At 37.9% G+C, this 17,302-nt stretch overlaps 1 protein-coding gene across 6 annotated transcripts in view; it reads left to right on the top strand.

Moving 5' to 3' along the window:
- Window positions 1-17,302, top strand: part of ACSS3 (acyl-CoA synthetase short chain family member 3) — an 88,891-nt gene that overhangs the window by 18,849 nt on the left and 52,740 nt on the right. For 3 of the 6 annotated variants that reach the window (XM_071552150.1, XM_071552152.1, XM_071552154.1), the window contains 5 exons: window positions 1,396-1,584; window positions 7,274-7,408; window positions 7,702-7,842; window positions 10,217-10,297; window positions 10,381-10,476. In XM_071552150.1, coding sequence (XP_071408251.1) covers window positions 1,396-1,584; window positions 7,274-7,408; window positions 7,702-7,842; window positions 10,217-10,297; window positions 10,381-10,476 — 642 coding nt within the window. Of the gene's footprint in view, window positions 1-1,390; window positions 1,585-7,273; window positions 7,409-7,701; window positions 7,843-8,298; window positions 8,387-10,216; window positions 10,298-10,380; window positions 10,477-17,302 lie in introns of those variants that run through there. The other 3 variants (XM_071552153.1, XM_071552151.1, XM_071552155.1) reach the window with 3 other exon arrangements.

The raw sequence follows: 17,302 nt of genomic DNA, 5'->3' as shown, positions 1-17,302 counted from the left end.
TGTAGGATTTTCTAGTAATTGGCAAGCTTTTAAAGAATACTTTTACTACTAGAGGTAAAATAGTTCCCCTGTAAGACAGAGCAACTCCTTTGTTCTGAACTTAGATTTATTTGTCTTCACATAGCCCAGGAACTTCATAGAGAATTTCTTATCACTATTGTAAAACTAATGCAAGAAAACCTGCTGTTTTTGTTACTGACATGTAATCATGTTTACGGAGTATTCCAGCTCACAACTTTCTGGGATGTTTCTCCTTCCATCCTGTTCCCCATTAGCTTATTAATCTGCTTGGTTTCTTCTTAGTCTACAGTTTTTCCTGTTAGCCTGTGCTTTGTGCTCAGTTACATGGAGTTTTACCTCTATTACTTACACACCTCTACACATGCATGTTTAATTGAAAAATTGATAGGCAGTGAGCAGGTTTAGGTACTGCATACACAGACGTCAGCCCCTGAAATTCAAGAAAACCTCTGACAGTTGAGTTCATTCAGTTGCTCTTGGGAAGTTAGTAATTTGGTTTTCCTTCAGAAGATGCGATTTTCATACCACAGCAAGCAAGCTGGGACAAGAGCACAGTGTTTGTCACAGTCTCCCATGATCACTCTAACAGGGCTTACTGTGTGGTAAATAGTTGATCCTGGCATACTGATGAAATTTTCCATACTACTTCTGTGACATAATATTATGGAGTGTCAAGGTAATAAGTATTTTCTCATGGTGTTACACAGACATTACTGCTGATCTATCACATTTCTTGAGCTCCAGTTCTTTGCTGCCATATATAGCCTGTCTTCAGGTTTCTGCATAACAAAAATGAAAATCTGAAAATGAGAGAAAAAATTACCTCTTAAATCTAAACATGTTTCTCTGAATTTGTATTCATCTTTTGGTTCAGGGTGTAAGAGTTCTTATCTCAGATTCTGAGAAGTTTACAACACTGTAGCAGAGAAAATATTAGTACATATTAGTTTATGTTTCAAACTTAGCTAGTTAGAACAGAATTTGCGTTATGAGCATTCTCTGCTTAAATTCATTCTAAAGAGCTGAAATTGAGAAATATGAAGTTACCTGGATAAAAGTATGTTTAGAGTGCCATTTAAAAATTTGCAAAAGGTTGCTGTTGATTTTAGTTTTTTGTTGTAATGAGTACAATAATTAGCCTCATTCCATTTTTATTTTACAAAAGAAAAATGTATTACAGTGGATTTTTTTTGCAAAAAGGCAATAGTCTTAAATTTATTGAAACTCGATTGCATCATTCATCAACTTTCCATACCATACTGTCTTGTGTCCTTAATGTCCTGTGTCTGTTGACTGTGTGAAAGTTGTTTATATATAGGGCACCATCAGATCTGGAGAAACTTTTAATATGTTGTGAATGTTTTGTCAGTACAGGTCTCCAAGTTAGCTGATGTCATGGTCAGACATGGTGTGAAGAAAGGAGATCGTGTGGTCATCTACATGCCCATGATTCCACAGACAGTGTACTGCATGCTGGCTTGCGCAAGAATAGGAGCCATCCACAGCCTTATTTTTGGTGGATTTGCATCTAAGGAGCTTTCGATTCGCATTGATCATGCAAAGGTAATAGCAGATTGTATTGGGTCCAGCTGAGCTGGAGTTTATTTTCCCATAGCAGCTCTCACAGTGCTGTGCTTTGCATTGGTCAGCTAGAATAGTGTTAATTACACACTGAGTGCAGCATCAGTACTGTAACATTCCTTCCCCAGTTGAGGGCAAGATCGTGGGAGGGGACAGAACTAGACCAGGTGACCCAAACTAATCAAAAGGAGATTCCATATCATATGACATCCACTCAGATATAAAGGGAAAGGGAAGAAGGAGGAAGGGGGGACATCTGTTATTTACATTTGCCTCCTGAGCAATCACTATGCATGCTGAAGTCCTCCTTCCTGGGAAGTGGCTGGTTATTTCTTGCTTGTGGAAAGTAGAGAATAAACCTTTGTTGTTTTCCTCTTCACTTCTGCATGTGCAGCCTTTCACTTTTGCATTAATAAACTGTCTTATCTCAACCTATGAGTCATTTTCCATCTTATTCTCTTTCCCCTGTCCAGCTGGGAGGAGGTGCGATAGAGCGCCCAGTAGGCAGCTGGTGTCCAGCCGAGGTCAACCCACTATAACTATTTGGAGCAACCAACACCATTGCATTAATTAACATTTCTCTTTGTGTGACACACAGTCTCAATTTCTTTATAATATGTAATGTTGTAGTATGAACAAAGTACTACATCTCTGCTGATGTTGATGCTTGTATAACAGATATTGAGATATGTATTTTGACCCCTTTTAAAAAAGCATGAGTTTAACACACTGTTGTCTGCATAGTGTCCTTTCTGCTCCCATTTGTCAATTTCTTTCTACAAAGTATTAGCTTAATATTGGCTTTTTGTCCAGCATTTTCATCAAATGTATGAGGAAAAAGCTGCCAACCCTAAATAATTTCATTGGTTTATTTGATGTTTAGACATGTTAGGCAGTACATTTCTTCAGCTATGTTGTGATTTAGGAATGGTATTCCCCAATTTAGTGTTCCCACTGAAACACTCTGGACCAGGCACTGGTTGCTAACTCCCCCTTTCCTCTCCCACTCCCGCTGTGGTGAAATGGAAAGGAGAATTGGAGGCACAAAAATTAAAGATCACGGATTGAGATAAGAATGATCTACTGGAAACAGCAATGAAATAAGAAAGGAACAGCAACAATCTTAGTAACAGAGGGTACAAGGGAGGCGAACGATTCACATGCAAGTTCTCACATGGAACCAGCACTACCCAACCGCTCCCTCTGCTGCCAGCCTGGAAGGGACCCATCCCCCTCCCCACCCTGCATGTGGTGTGAGGTGGTACAGGATAACCTGGGGGTCCTGGTTGTGCTCCTCCTGCCCACTGCAAAAATTAACCCTCTCGTGTCTGCAACCAGGACAGCTATAATGCTACTTGATTTTATTCTACATGAATCAGGGCAGCTGTGGAACCAGTTGCCTTAAATAAATGACTCTGCAGAGAACCTAATTAGTAGAGGTGAATGCTTTAAGGGCTTCCGTGTTTGGCACAAGTTGAGCTTGTTTATGAAGCATTATGTAAGTCTGTGTTAGTGAAAATGCAAATAGTACTTTACTAATCTACTTAGTAGCTTATGTATGCATTAGTTTCAACTGGAACAGTCTGTTCTTGTTTTCTACTAGTTAACAAAACAAAGTCCATGCCATTTTGATCTGCCACCTGGATCACTAACACTGTCTGTGGTAGTCATCTATCACTGAATGTGTAAACCAAAACATGGTGCAGGGTAAAGTCCACAGGAATTGTGGAACTTGTACTTAGATTTCTATGTACAGAAGTGGTTTTCAGAAGACCAAAGTTTGAATTTTGTAAATACATGTAAATAGAAAGTTGAATGAATTTCCCCTCCCCTCCTTAATGTCTTAACAAAGTTAGTAAATGGCTAAAATGGTTTGTTAGAATGGTGAAAAAGGCTAACAACGACTCTTCATTTTCCCTGTCTTTCTCCCCACTTTCACACTTTTTTAACAAGCTATAAAAATGAATGTTAACTCATAGAATTAGGGAAAAATGTAGAAGAAAAAATTATAAACTTTAAAAATGTAGGTTGCTACAATACAAATCATCTAGCATGTTTACTTGTAGAGTATTTTGCAATTATTAACTAATTAATCCCAGTGGTTTCTCTCTGAGGAACAGAGGAAGACAGCACAGTAATCATAATTCTTGCTTCATGTATTAAAATGAAAAAAGAGTAAGTTTAAGTGTTTTATCCAAGGTCACATAGCAACTCTTTTGAAGGGTTAGCTATAGAATTACTAGCTGCAGGCCGTGGATTAAATCCTAATTTACGTTGCTTTTTGGTTTCTTTAAAAGGCAGATCTAAGTATTATGGATGATGTTTGGTCCATCTGATGCATAATGAAAATGTGAGTAAAGAGGAGAGGCACATCCTCAATCTAGATTTCAAAGTGTCTCAATTTTGCAAGATGGTAAAGCTTTCATCATAAGTGAGTTGCACGCTGCTGGCATTATTTGTAAGATTTGTATATAAATACCTGTGATAGATTGTATTCTGCTGAACTCAGAAATTAATTAAAGCAGTGTCAAAAACCCACAACTTTTCTATTAGGCTTTTATGTGAAATGATTTAGATGCTGCGGTACAGGACCTGATGTTGGTAAGATTAAGTAGAAAGAGTTAAAGATGTGCAATAGAAATCTGGCTGTAAGATGCTTTTGTGGAAAAAAGGTCAAACTTCATATTCTCGTAGAAGACCTGAGTGAAAGAAATAACAATCATTTTCTAATGACTGTGAAAAGGTATATGTACTATACCATCTTTCCTTACTTTATCTTGAATTTTAAATAGGTCTGGGAATGCTGCAAAGTCTACCAGCTGATAATTTCTACTCCTGTCAGGTAGTGGCAGTTACAGGCATTCTGCAGTAAATTGTGATGAAGTGATACAGAGCATAGAACAGGACTTTTTGTCATCTTTTGCCCGAATCTCAGAATATATAATTTGAAATATCAAGACAAGAAGCAAGTTTATAGAATCATAAAACCATACAACAGTTTGGGTGGGAAGGGACCTTTAAAGGTCATCTTGGTCCAACTCCCCTGCAATGGGCAGGGACATCGTCAGCTAGATCAGGTTGCTCAGAGCCCTGTCAGACTTGTCCTTGAATGTTCCCAGGAATGGAGCCTCTACCACTCTTGGCAACCTGTGCTGGTGTTTCACCACCCTCATTGTAAAAAATTCTTGCTGATTTTTCGTATAAATCTGGGCTCTCTTAGTTTAAAACCATTACTCCTTGTCCTATTGAAGCAGGCCCTGCTAGAAAGTTTGTCTCCATCTTTATTACAAGGCACCTTTAGGTACTGAAATGCCATAATGAGGTTACCCCAGAGCCTTCTCTTCTCCAGGCTGAACAACTCTTACTTTCAGCTTTCCTCATAGCATAGAGGTGCTGTTATCTGATCACCTGAATGGCCATCCTCTGGAGCCATTCCTGTGGGTCCATGTCTTTCCTTTGGTGAGGACCTCAGAGCTGGATACAGTATCCAAGTGGGGTCTCACCAGAGCAAAGTGGAGGGCAGAATTGCTTCCCTGTACCTGCTGGCCATGCTGGTTGGGATGCAGCCCAGGATGCAATTGGCTTTCTGGGCTGTGAGCGCCCATTACCAGCTCATGACCAGCTTTTCATCCACCAGTATCCCCAAGTACTTCTCAAGAGTGCTGCTCTCCATCCCTTCATTCTGCAGGGTGCATTGGTTTCTTGGGGGGTTGTCCTGACACAGGTGCAGCACCTTGCACTTGACCTTGTTGAACCTCATTAGGCTGTCACGGGCCTGCTCCTTGAACTTGTCCATGCCCCTCTGGATGGCATCCCATCCTTCAGGAGTGTAACCTTTATTGCTTTTTCTAATCCATGCCTTGCATACTATTAGAGACTGTAGAAGAATTTGTAGGAGGAGTCTTTACAACAGAATAAAAGTGTTGGTCTTGTACCAACAAGTTATAGTATTGGGCTTTGCTTTATCTCATTTCTACTTGATAATTTTATTTATTTTTTTTTAAACCTCAATGTCTGGCATTTCTGCTCCAACAGACCCTTGAACTTTCTTGGTTATCCTTCAAACTAGTTATATTTCTGTCTAATCTTGCTATGCAGGACTACAGGGAGCCACAGAAGAGGTGGGAAATGGGTATATAAAAGCAATATGGGAGTAGAGAGGCAAGGGAAATAATGTCAGTAGACAAAGAGGTAAAACAGTCAAAAGCAGCAATTAATGCCAGTAGTGAGCCTTTAATTTGCACAGCAATCCATGATGCTTCTTTGCTTGGGTGATACATCACCTTAGCAAATTTAGTATTAGTTATTCTTAAGACGTCCTTACTGCATACAAAGCAGTTGATAAGCAGAGGTGGCATCATTTACAGATGACTATAAAACTAGTGATGACAACAGTCTTTTATCTTTACAATTGAATAGAACTCTGTATCTTACATTTATTACAGTCTAATTTCAGGGTAGCCTCCAGATGAACTTTCAGTTTAACTGCATTTTACTGTATCATCTTTTATTAAATCAGTGCATCCCAAAAGAGAAAGTTGACAAATGCTGAGATTTTAAATCTCATCTCAAATCTTTATTTTGAATATACACCAATTAGGGAACTTCTCTGAATGGCAGATTTGAACAGGAAGCATTATTGCAGAAGAAAACAATTTAATCTGTGCTTTCTCTGCTGAATTTAATAGAGCCTTAATTGTGGCATTGTGGTTTGTGGCTACTTAATGAGATTTATGCTAATGCATACAATTAGTAAACTAGCTTGATCAAACGAGGACATAAGATAAATATACTTCTAAAACTCCTAAAGGAAGGAGATTGAAGACTCATTCTTTTCCAATTACAACATGTTCTAACACATAGTTTCTTTGACACTACCTTTTTTTTTTTTCCTGAAAAACAGGAAATAAAAATACTGGTCTTGGGACCTGAGTCAAAATAGCTTGTATGCAGATTTCTTCCCTTAGGAAATCTTATATAAAATCTGCAGTTAATTTAATGACAAACGTGAAATCCACATCTGGAAATGAAACTTATTTTAAAAAATTGCCAGAATTACAAAAATCTTTTAGTGTTGTTGCATCCTGAATCCTGCAAGCACCACTTGAAAGACTTTAGCTTTACTTCCCTCATGTATGTTATGGCTTTACCTTATTCTCTTGCTCTGTTTCTAGTTCCTGCCATCTCTGGTTTGCCTTCTTTTCCCTCTTTTTCCTGTTTTCCCTCTCTTGCCATTTAATTGCAGGCTGGGAAAGAGCCAGCAAAATGCCATAGCTAGTTTTGAAATATGCAATTGGGTGCATTACAAAGCAGGCTAAACAGAACAGATAATTTGTGACATCACTGTACTACTCTTCCTTAATGGAAGGGCCTAGAGGGGCGTGGTCTTTTCTCTTTGTGTTCATTAGTATTTGTGCAACACATAAGAATTTAATGCTGTTGATTTCTTACTCAAGTTTGTTTGAAGATACTGAAGAGCATCAGAAGTTACTAGTGTGCTTCTGAACAAAATGGAAATGCAGGGACAGATTGATTTCCTTCAAAAAAATGAACTTTTTCTAATTACATGAAGATAAATTTTATACATTGAACATTATTAAAGAATTTAAGGGAACACATTTTAAAGTATATTGCAGAGGTTTACATTAACAATCTTAACTTCTTTTTTTAGCCCAAACTTATTGTTACAGCTAGTTTTGGAGTAGAACCGAAAAGGAAAGTGGAATACATATCCCTCCTAGAAGGAGCACTGGCAAGGGTACAGAGCAAACCTGATAAAGTTCTCATTTACAAGCGACCTAATTTGGTGAGTAGTATACACTTGTGTCTTTATGTTAACTTTCAGATGTTTATGTAATGCATGTGCCTTTTCTTTTTTATAGGTAAAATTTTACTGTCTCAGTTGTAGTTTGGTTTTTATTTTACAGGCAAACATTTTATTCACATGATTTAAATAGAAAATGGAACTAATGCATCAGAGAGATTACAGAAAACTAGATAGTACTGTATAAAAAATTTGAATAGTACATGTTTTTTGACGGAATTCCATTTATTCCATCTGGTTTTCTTTTTACAATTTTTTTATTTTTCCATGGGCAGGGCCATGTTCCTTTTACCCGAGGTCATGATCTTGATTGGGAAGAAGAGCTTGCAAAAGCCCAGTATTCTAAATGTGTCTCAGTTCCTTCAGAACATCCACTTTATATTCTGTATACATCTGGAACAACAGGCTTGCCCAAGGTAAAGAACTGTCTGTAGTCTAAGTGTCTGTGACCAACTTACTTGCAGTTCCACTTGAGAAAATATTTATTTAAAAGGGTTGGAAATGTTTGCCAGAGCACAGGGCTATAAAGAAGCGTTGCTAGAAATGGTTTAATCTCATTTATTCACATTTCACTCCTTTAAAGGCAGTGTATAGGAATAAATCATATTCATTTATTTAAATAGTAGTAATATAAAGATAGGATGTGTTTGCTTCAAAATGTTTATACAATATAAACTTTTGAGGACAGCAGAATTTTGTCCCGTAGTATCTTCCATGTTTTATCTGCTTTAGATAAGCATAGTATAGTCACTTAATGGCAAGATTAGTTAATATATCACTTCTGTGTTAGTATTTATTGCTGACTAGTCTTGTTCATTATTTACATATTAGCTAATTTTCCTGTAGATAAGACATGGTGGATGATGTTACAGATTAAATGGGATTAAGCATGTTCTGAAGGCTTGTGTGACTGAACAATTCTGAGGACATAATTCCCTTGAAAATAAAAGTTTAGACTGAGTAAGTGAAAATTAGCATAGGGTATTTGTTGAAAATGTTTGCTTGTGAATATAAATTAATTTTAATGACCTATTTTTAAAAGATTGTATTTTAAAAGAGAACTGTCTGAATGTTTACTTCGTACTTACAATGCTCTTTTACAGTATGTGGAAGACAAGCTGAATATATATTTTTGTGGCAAGTCCTACCACCACAGGTTTGGACAGTATCACACATCCCTGGATATGATAGTGCTTAGACTACTGCTAGAAAATTATTTAATCATATGGCCTATAAAGTTCAGAAACTATGAGGATGTAAGGGAAAACAAATGTCACTTCTGCTGAGAAAAAGGTATTCCGCTTTTACCTTCAAAATGGGCCCTTTGAAGCAACATACTTATCTTGAATTATTTAATTATATTGTCAAAAAGCCCAAGATAAGATCCTTTGTTACTGCAGGTATTCTTCTTGACTCTGAGTTTCAATGTAGTATTGCAGAGATAAAAGTTCTCAGAAGTTTACTTCAGTGTGTTGACTCTGCAGAGAAAAATGTAGACATCTTGAGTGATTCAACCTTGTAAGAGGGAGATTGTCAACTAGTACTAAGCTACAATAAGTAACTCAATGAATAGAACAACTCTTTTATTCTTTTAAGGAACTTAATTTAAATGGGCATGCAAGTAAAATTACTCAGTTATGACCTTCATAGCAAAACTCTTGATAATCTCAGAGCGGGGGCTAAGTTAGAAGCTGAGTCTAACAAAGGCAATCTGCTGTCTGAAATTGGTAAAATGCTAGTTAACCATTCTCTGTCTTAGCAATCTCCATTTTAATGAATTAATATATCTCTACTATCCTTCCTTTCTTGGACGAGACCTGAAAGGCCTATTTTGTTCTATGAACTTTATCAAGAGAAAGTGCTGTGCCTAGCACAGACAGATTGCTGCACTGTAATGTCTGCACAGTGGATATTTATTTTTTTGGTCTAGTGAATGTCATCTGAATTTTAGTTCAAGACACCAGGAAATAGTTTACTTAATTCTTTCTTTAGGAATGGTGTACTTGAAGGTGAAATACGTGAAATGTATTTTAACCATCCTAATATTGCAAAGTATTTCCAAAATTTTCCTAATAGTTAAGAGTGTTCCAGAAGTGGTTATTGGTTTACCAAGGTGCATGATGCTATTGATACTCATTCTAGTTTTCAAATCTCTCTTTTAGATGAACAGTGGGATGTTCTTCATTTTGCATTCATATGTGCAGTTCAGGCTAGATAGGAAACAAAAATGTACACTGGTTTAAGCCAATTTTCTGGCATCTTTAAAAAGAGTCAGTGCAGAAAGACAGATTCATTTCAGGGAGCAATTCAACCCAGTCGTTTTAGAGATTGTCTACTTCAAAGTGCTCCTCATATGTGGTGATGATACAGGGAGACTATGTAATGAATTTAAAACATGCCTAGCATTTAGATGGCACAGTTTAAGTCAGGTAAATACTCAATCTCTTACTTTTGTCAGCATGTTTACTAAATATTTGTATATCAAATTTTTATGAGAGAATTCTAGCTTTACAAGTAATCTTCTGAGAAATATTGTTATGTAGACCTTAGGTTGTGTTTCTGTGTTTTATTGTGTTTGTTTGGGTTTTTTGCTGGTTTTCCATACTTTATTCTTTAGTGGAAGTGCTAGTACAAGAGTGTTACTGTTGAAATAGATCCTTTTCTCAAGTTAGGAGTATTGGAATTTCACAACCTTAAGTTTATTGCTGCTAAAACCTCAACATACAATTGAAGACAGGAATATAATTCTTTCCTTCAAATGATCTTAAGGACTCAAATTTTCTCATTTAGGGTGTTGTCAGACCAACAGGGGGCTGTGCAGTTATGCTAAACTGGACAATGTCAGCTGTATATGGACTCACACCTGGTGAGGTAATTCTACTTAAATGTCATGTGAATGTTTTTTAATGCCTCTTAAAACTTCTCACTATAATCAGGTTTTTATTTCATTTTAGGTGTGGTGGGCAGCTTCTGATTTAGGCTGGGTTGTTGGTCATTCCTACATTTGCTATGGACCTCTCCTTCATGGGAATACTACAGTTTTGTATGAGGTATGATCCATTCTAAAAAACCAGTGTTGGAAAAGGCAGCATCTCCTCCAGCTGATGATCCGGATGATCCTGTTTATGCCTGTCTATTCTTCATGCCACAGATGTTTAAATTGTATGTGTCTTCAGTGTTTATACTCTTGCATCTGTTACAGTAGTTTTTATGGAAAACTTATTTCACTGTCCTTCAAGCTTGTCTACTTCATGTGAAAGGTGATGGTCAACAGGGCAACGAACTCTGAAACAAGAGACCTAGAAATGGCAGACAGTGGAGTATACCTGTGTTCTTGATTAGACGACCTTTATTGTGGAACTAAGAGAGACTGTTGTGTTTTGCATGTCTTGAGATGAAAAATACTTGCTGGATCTGAGTTGGATGTGATTGAGAGCTTTATGGAAGGAACTAGAACTTCTAACAAGACTTGTCTCTTCTCCCTCTACCACTCAAAGCAATGGAAGTCAAGATTGAGATGACATTCAGGTCATAGTCCTTTTCTTGGGGGATGAAATTCAGTGGGGTGGAGATGAGACTAGAAGTAGAGTAGCCTGCTGCATCCAGTCTCTGGTGCTCAAAAAAGCACTTGTGCTGCCTTACATTGTTGTTTTTCTCAGTAGTTATTGTTGATTCCCTGTAATCATGAGGTGGGAAGATACAGTGTTGCTTGAACCATCTTTGTTTTTCAGGGAGTGTATCCAGTATCCTTCAGTGATAGCGAAAGACATTTTATGTAAAACCGCTGACATTGTTAGCTCTTAAACATGTTGAGACTTGGTTGTGTGCATCCACTTGATATTAGGAATTCTGGATATATCCCACCTTCTCTGACACTGTGGAACATGATGCCCACCTAATAATTCTTTTGTCTTTTTCAATGATCCTAGAGTCAGAAGTCACTTTGGGTCTGCCATTGTGGCATGCTGGTCACCTCTGTTGATTTGTAGTGATAACTAGAAACATGTGGTCCATTAAGGGAAATCCAGTGGTAATTCAGAGCATACAAGAACTACAGAAGTATAGTGAATGTACTGGATACTGGGGGCATGAAACAAGCTTTGTTGACATTGTATATATAGCATTTTTTAGAGCATTGTCTGTACCCAGTCCTTCTTGAACAGGGGAATCAGAATGACATGGTGGAAACATACTGTTTTACAGACTATCATATGTGCAGTTCTGCTTGAGAAAATGTATATTACAAACAAAGTTTCTCCATGTTCCTGTTATTACACTGTAGAAGTGAAGATGGCCATACTAGAACAGAAATGGATTGTCACTGTTTACAGTAACAAGCATTATCAAAACAATCCTTCAGTGTTTGCACAACCACTTAAGTTGGTATTGGTTGAGTTGTGCTTCACTGTAATGAACTTACACACTTCTGTTGGTGGGCAGCTGGTGCTAGGGTTGTTCCTGAATTTTGAGTAAATATGTTTCTGAATCCTGGATACTGAAAAGTCATGGACAGTTGTAGTAAGGTGAGATCACCGTCAAATGACTTGAATGCTGCTGTGCATCAGAGACTTAAGAACTGACTGTGGCTTGCTGCATCTTGTTTTGGAAGTTAAAAGTATGCTTTACTGCTCAAAATTCAGTCTCTTTAAGTTTATAAGTGAGTTTCTCAAAAGCAGAACATCCCTCTTGGAGTGAAGAATTCTCAAGTCCAGAAAAGCAGTGGCCATTAGGAATGTGTGTACATGATATTTCAAATCACAGCAGCAGGGCAGTTCTGAAATAAGTCCTCTGGTTGTTCTTGCTTATTGATTTGGTTCACAGAGTGGCTTTAGTCACATGAATACCATCTTTACAGAGAAAGCTAAGACAGAATTTTTGCCACTTCAGATCAAATGGTAGGATCCAACAGAAAGCTTTTAAACAGTTGAGAGTTCCCACCTTATTCTGAAGTGCTTCTCCTGCTATGCAAAAGGGCCAAATGTGATGTCAGACTGCATATTTACTGACAACGAGATGTCTGCTTGTTCTGACTTTCAGCTGCTCCTTTAGTTCTCACAAGCTTTTGCATCTACCCTCTTCATCAGCCCTATTTCTTTTCCTATTCCTCCTTTAAAATTACTCCTCTTTCATACTGCTGTATTTTGCAATAGTGGCAGGAATTGCATTGGTGTCCCTGAATATTGAGCAGGAGGCAGTGACAGCATGTCCTCTGAAAGGCCTAAAAGCTTCTCCAGCACCCTGTTGCACCACCCTGCTCTTAATAATGTCAAGCTTGCTTCAGGGTATGAGAGGGTGGACAAGTAGTGGTGCATTAATTTTAATGAGATGAAGGTCATGTTCTCAATGAAGTGGAAAAACCATTCTTCTGATGTGGTGTAGTGTGCGTGCCCCTACCATAGACATGTTGAACAGATCTTCAGGGGAGGGAAGAATATTCCACCAAGACCACTTGAGGACATCAACACCCTTAGTTCCATGATCAACAATGTGGAAATGTGTGCCTGTATGTGGATGCCCCATTCCGGAAAGTGTTTATCACCAGTTTGGATGGAGCTCTTAATAACCTGGTCTAGTGAAAGGTGTCCCTGCCCATGATAGGAAGTTTGAAAATTTAAGGTCCCTTCTGACCCAGGCCATTGTATGGTTTTGTATTTCTGTAATATGTGCCTGCAACCCCCAGAGAACCCCTGTGAGAGAACATGCAGGAACATCCCCCCTGCCTTGGCAGGCAGTAGGCCATGGTCCAGATGCCCACATAAGTAAGTGGGCATACTCCTTTCCTGTACATATATTGAGTGAAGGAGTGTGCTTAGGAGGTTTTTAGTAGAATCCATTGATTGCAGAGCTGTGGGAAGGCAGCATGAGTCTGGATTGCCTGTGAGAGCTGCTATGTTGGAAGAAATGATTTTCTGGGGGTTGTGAGCTGATAGAGAAATTTTGTGGAGGAACAAGCTCCATCAGAGACCACTTGCCACATCCCAGCCCTGCCAGTGTACCCGGCATAGTCCTGGCTACTGCAGGAATCGTGGATGTGACACATATTGATGGCAGCTCATGACTTCTGTACAGAAGCCCAGTCACACTGTCTCAAATGCAGTGTGTTTAGGACCTACCCAGTGGTGGTAGTGGTACTAGTACTTCTAACCACATACTGTACCTTGTTCCTGCCCTGCAATCAGCTGCTTGAACAACAAATGCCATGCAGGATGGTACCATTTCTTTGAAATGCAGGTAGTGGTTTTTGGCAATATATTATCTCTTTCTCTGCTCCAAGTCCCACTCAAGAAAGGTCATAAAGGGAAGGACGTGACAGGCTGGAGTCAAGCATAATTGGATTAACCAGGTTTTTGGATTGAATAAAGCATGGGAGTGTGTGAAGCATGGAAGTGTAGGGGAGGGAAAAAATGAGGACAGAGAGAAGTATTGGGAATCAGTTATTTTCTTATCATAGCATAACATTTGCCAGATTGCAAGATTTTGATGTTTAGTGCTATTCTCCCATCCCACTCCATGTACTCCTGGATGCTTAGTGGGTTGATGACTGTGAAGGAACAGGTAAAGTCCTGACACAATCCATTGCTGGATGCCCCATGTATGACAAAGAAAGCAGAGGACTGTCCACGCAGATGCTGCAGAAGCTGTGCTCAGTGTTTCAGCCTGAAGGAAGATCTCAAAGATGTCCTCGCTGCTGGTTCAGACTAAAAGTGATACCCTGAATTTGGGAGAATATTAGAAACATCTGTTCAGTGTCTGTCCGCCATGGCCCAGTGTCTTTCAGATGAGCAAATACTGGTTTCACTTCCAGTATGCATTGAGTAAAAGCACAATTAAATTGGGCCTGTGCTGCACTGTCAGAGAGTCCATATGCAGCCTCTCTTGTGCTGGTCATTGGCATGGAGGACTTCACGAGTGATTCTCTCCCTTCTTGGCAAGAAGGCACTGGCATATGTTTTGTTTCTGTGACCACAGAAATGGAAGACTGGGGATATAGCAACTCTGTGGTGGAGTCTGCGGACAGTGTGTGAATGGAGATACTGTCATTTGCAGGAAACAAATGAAAGGGACAGCACAACACTTTTTGGAAGAGAAATTCCTTCAGTCAAAGGAGCAAAGATATGTAGGATAGCTTTCTGTCAGAAAACTTTCAGCTGCATTTTTTGGTGCAGTGAACAAGGTACAGTCTACTCTAAAATAAACATCAAATAACATCTAATGGAAAAGTGCATTGGCATTAAATGGTTTGATCTACTAATCTGTTCTAATTCACCTCACTACTTGCTGTGTAAACAAAATCTGTGGCACCATATGTGCTCTCATTCATGTTTCATTTTATTATTTTGCATTTTTCCAGTGCATGTAGTAGTAATAAGATTGATAATCTCTCACAGAATCACAGATTGTGCCTAGATGACACCTGTGTATATTGTTTTGTACAAAATCCTGTTGTTTATCATTTCCATAATGGAAATTTTTAAAATCAGGAATAAAATAAAATGTTTAAAGCAAAGCTCACATGCCTTAATGCTCTCAGCTAATGATTGTAGCAGCCGGAGAAAACTTAAACAAATGGTTATTCTTGATTTGAATCTCCATGTACCTTCTGTCCAGATAAATGTTACTGACTTTCTTACATTGTTTTGACCATGAAAGCTTGCAATGATTGTGTTACTGAAATAGATGATACAGAGAATATCTACAGTGCAACTATGGCAATAAAAATCAGACATTTGAGTATTGGTTATGATTAGTTTCTTGATGAGTTTCTGGTGTACTGATCTGGTGGAATTCACTTGTTTCTTGAATTTACAAACCAACTCACTATGGAACTTCTGAAAAGCTTCTGAGCCAATTATCACTGGCAGCTTGCTGATTGCAGGAGTGATGCTTTGTTCTTAGTGCATATGCACATTCTGAAAGACATTAGCAAGCAAAGTTTTTTCCTAGGACCTTTCAAATTAAAGGTAATCAAGTAGTTTTTAAAATAGGGGAGAAAGTGTTTGTTTAAAAGCAGTAGGACAAAATACTAGGAAAACGAAAAAAAAAGAGATTCAAGTGGGACAAACATGTGAGAGACTATGTTAAACTCATGAGACAGATTCATTTGCAGAAAGGATTCCTAGGTGACTAAATACATCTTTATGTGGAAAATGGAATACAGGAAATTTACCTCAGTTCTTGAGTTCAAATACGTATATTTGTATAGATAGATAAAAATGTTCAGAAGAACTAGCATTATATACTGGTGTTCTTGAACTTGCTGGTAGCCTCAGATGCAGAGGTGGATTTGGACTTTTTGCATGTGTACATACTGCAAGCTGTCTTACACCTTTTGCTCATCTCAGAGGTTGGGCTTGTCAGATTCTTCCCGTGTGTTTTTTGCTTATGTAGGGCAAGCATGGGTACATCTGTGAGAACTCCTAAAGATCCACTAAATAATTAGGGGATTGATTTTAATATCTTCAGTTAAGTCATGTAGGCTCTCAATTAACTACTTAATGATTAACTACTCTCAATTAACTACTTTCTATTGGTTATAAAAATTATTTTCTTATGAAGAAGAGAAACAGTCTGGATGCTCTTTTATGCATTATTGTGGTGACAGAAGAGACCACTGTAAACAAGAGAAACAGGCTTTGGCTCTGAAAGTGGCTTTGAATACTGAGATATGCAGTGGTCTTTTTTCACCTGCATTTTCCTGAGATGAAAGAGTGAGGAAAAATAATTTGTGGGCTACACTTAAATCCTGCAATACTCCATTTGTCTCTCTCCTCACTGGTGGCAACAATCTTTGTTGTTACATCTTTATAGTATGAAAATACCCTGTGAAATCTTTGGAAGTTCAATATCCTTAAGTGAAAAATCCCTGTTACTTATTTTGACCTTGTTCTGTTGTCTGGAAGGCTTAAAAGGGTGTGTGGACATCACTGTAAGCTATATTTAATTAAGTGCTAACATGCTCTTGTTAAATCTTGCATCTATATTCCCAGCATTATAAAGGTAACCAGAGTTAATGTTCAAGATTTCTGAAACAGAAATATATTCTAAGAGAAGAATATCCCATCTTTGCTGATTGGATAGTTGATGACTTTTTTGGTGTTAAGTAGTATGGATCAATATGTGAGGTGAATTGTCTGCTGTAAGGTCTCCATACAAGCTAGAAATCTTTGCTTTCTAACTTCACTTGGATTTACTCACACAGAATAGATCTTCTAGGCAAAGTTAAGAGATAGACAAGCACAACACAGGACGGTACCTTCTCAGCTCAACTGTTACGTGGATCACTAACTCTGCAGTATATAATAGTCTTGTAGTTAGGGTCACTTTTGGTTTTGCAGTACATGAAACATTAAACTGTCAGTTGTTTTTACTGAAGACTTTGTAGACCAAATTCTTACTTGTGTGTGTAGGAGTGTGAGAAATCTCTGCATCAGTGCTAAGAACTTGTCCTTGCAGTGTCAGTGTATGTCATACCATGTGCATTACCATATGCACAGGGATATTCATAAATGAAAGCCTACATGCTATGTAAGTATACCTGTATAGATAGTAATCTCAGTTTTCTCCCTCATATGTATGGCTATTTCTTATATTTTAAAGTGTATTTAATAATTCATAGTTTTGAGGTGTTCTATCCATTAGTTAAAAATATGGATTTGATTTTTTTATTATTTTTGAATCTTAATTTATTAATAATATTTCTTTTTAAGATCTGTTGCTTTTAATAAAGAAATTTTGGAGGCAGCAGAAATTGAACTGTTTTCTAGGCTGTTTCTAAAACTTATATGATTTACCTAATAATTTTCAAACCCCATCTCCATTGTTATTTCATCTCCATATGCTGAATATAGTTCTGGTATGCAGTTTGGGGAGCTTTGG

This window comes from Pithys albifrons, chromosome 3, assembly GCF_047495875.1.
Source record: "Pithys albifrons albifrons isolate INPA30051 chromosome 3, PitAlb_v1, whole genome shotgun sequence".
Lineage (NCBI taxonomy): Eukaryota > Metazoa > Chordata > Aves > Passeriformes > Thamnophilidae > Pithys > Pithys albifrons.
This window is presented reverse-complemented; position numbering and strand designations above follow the sequence as displayed.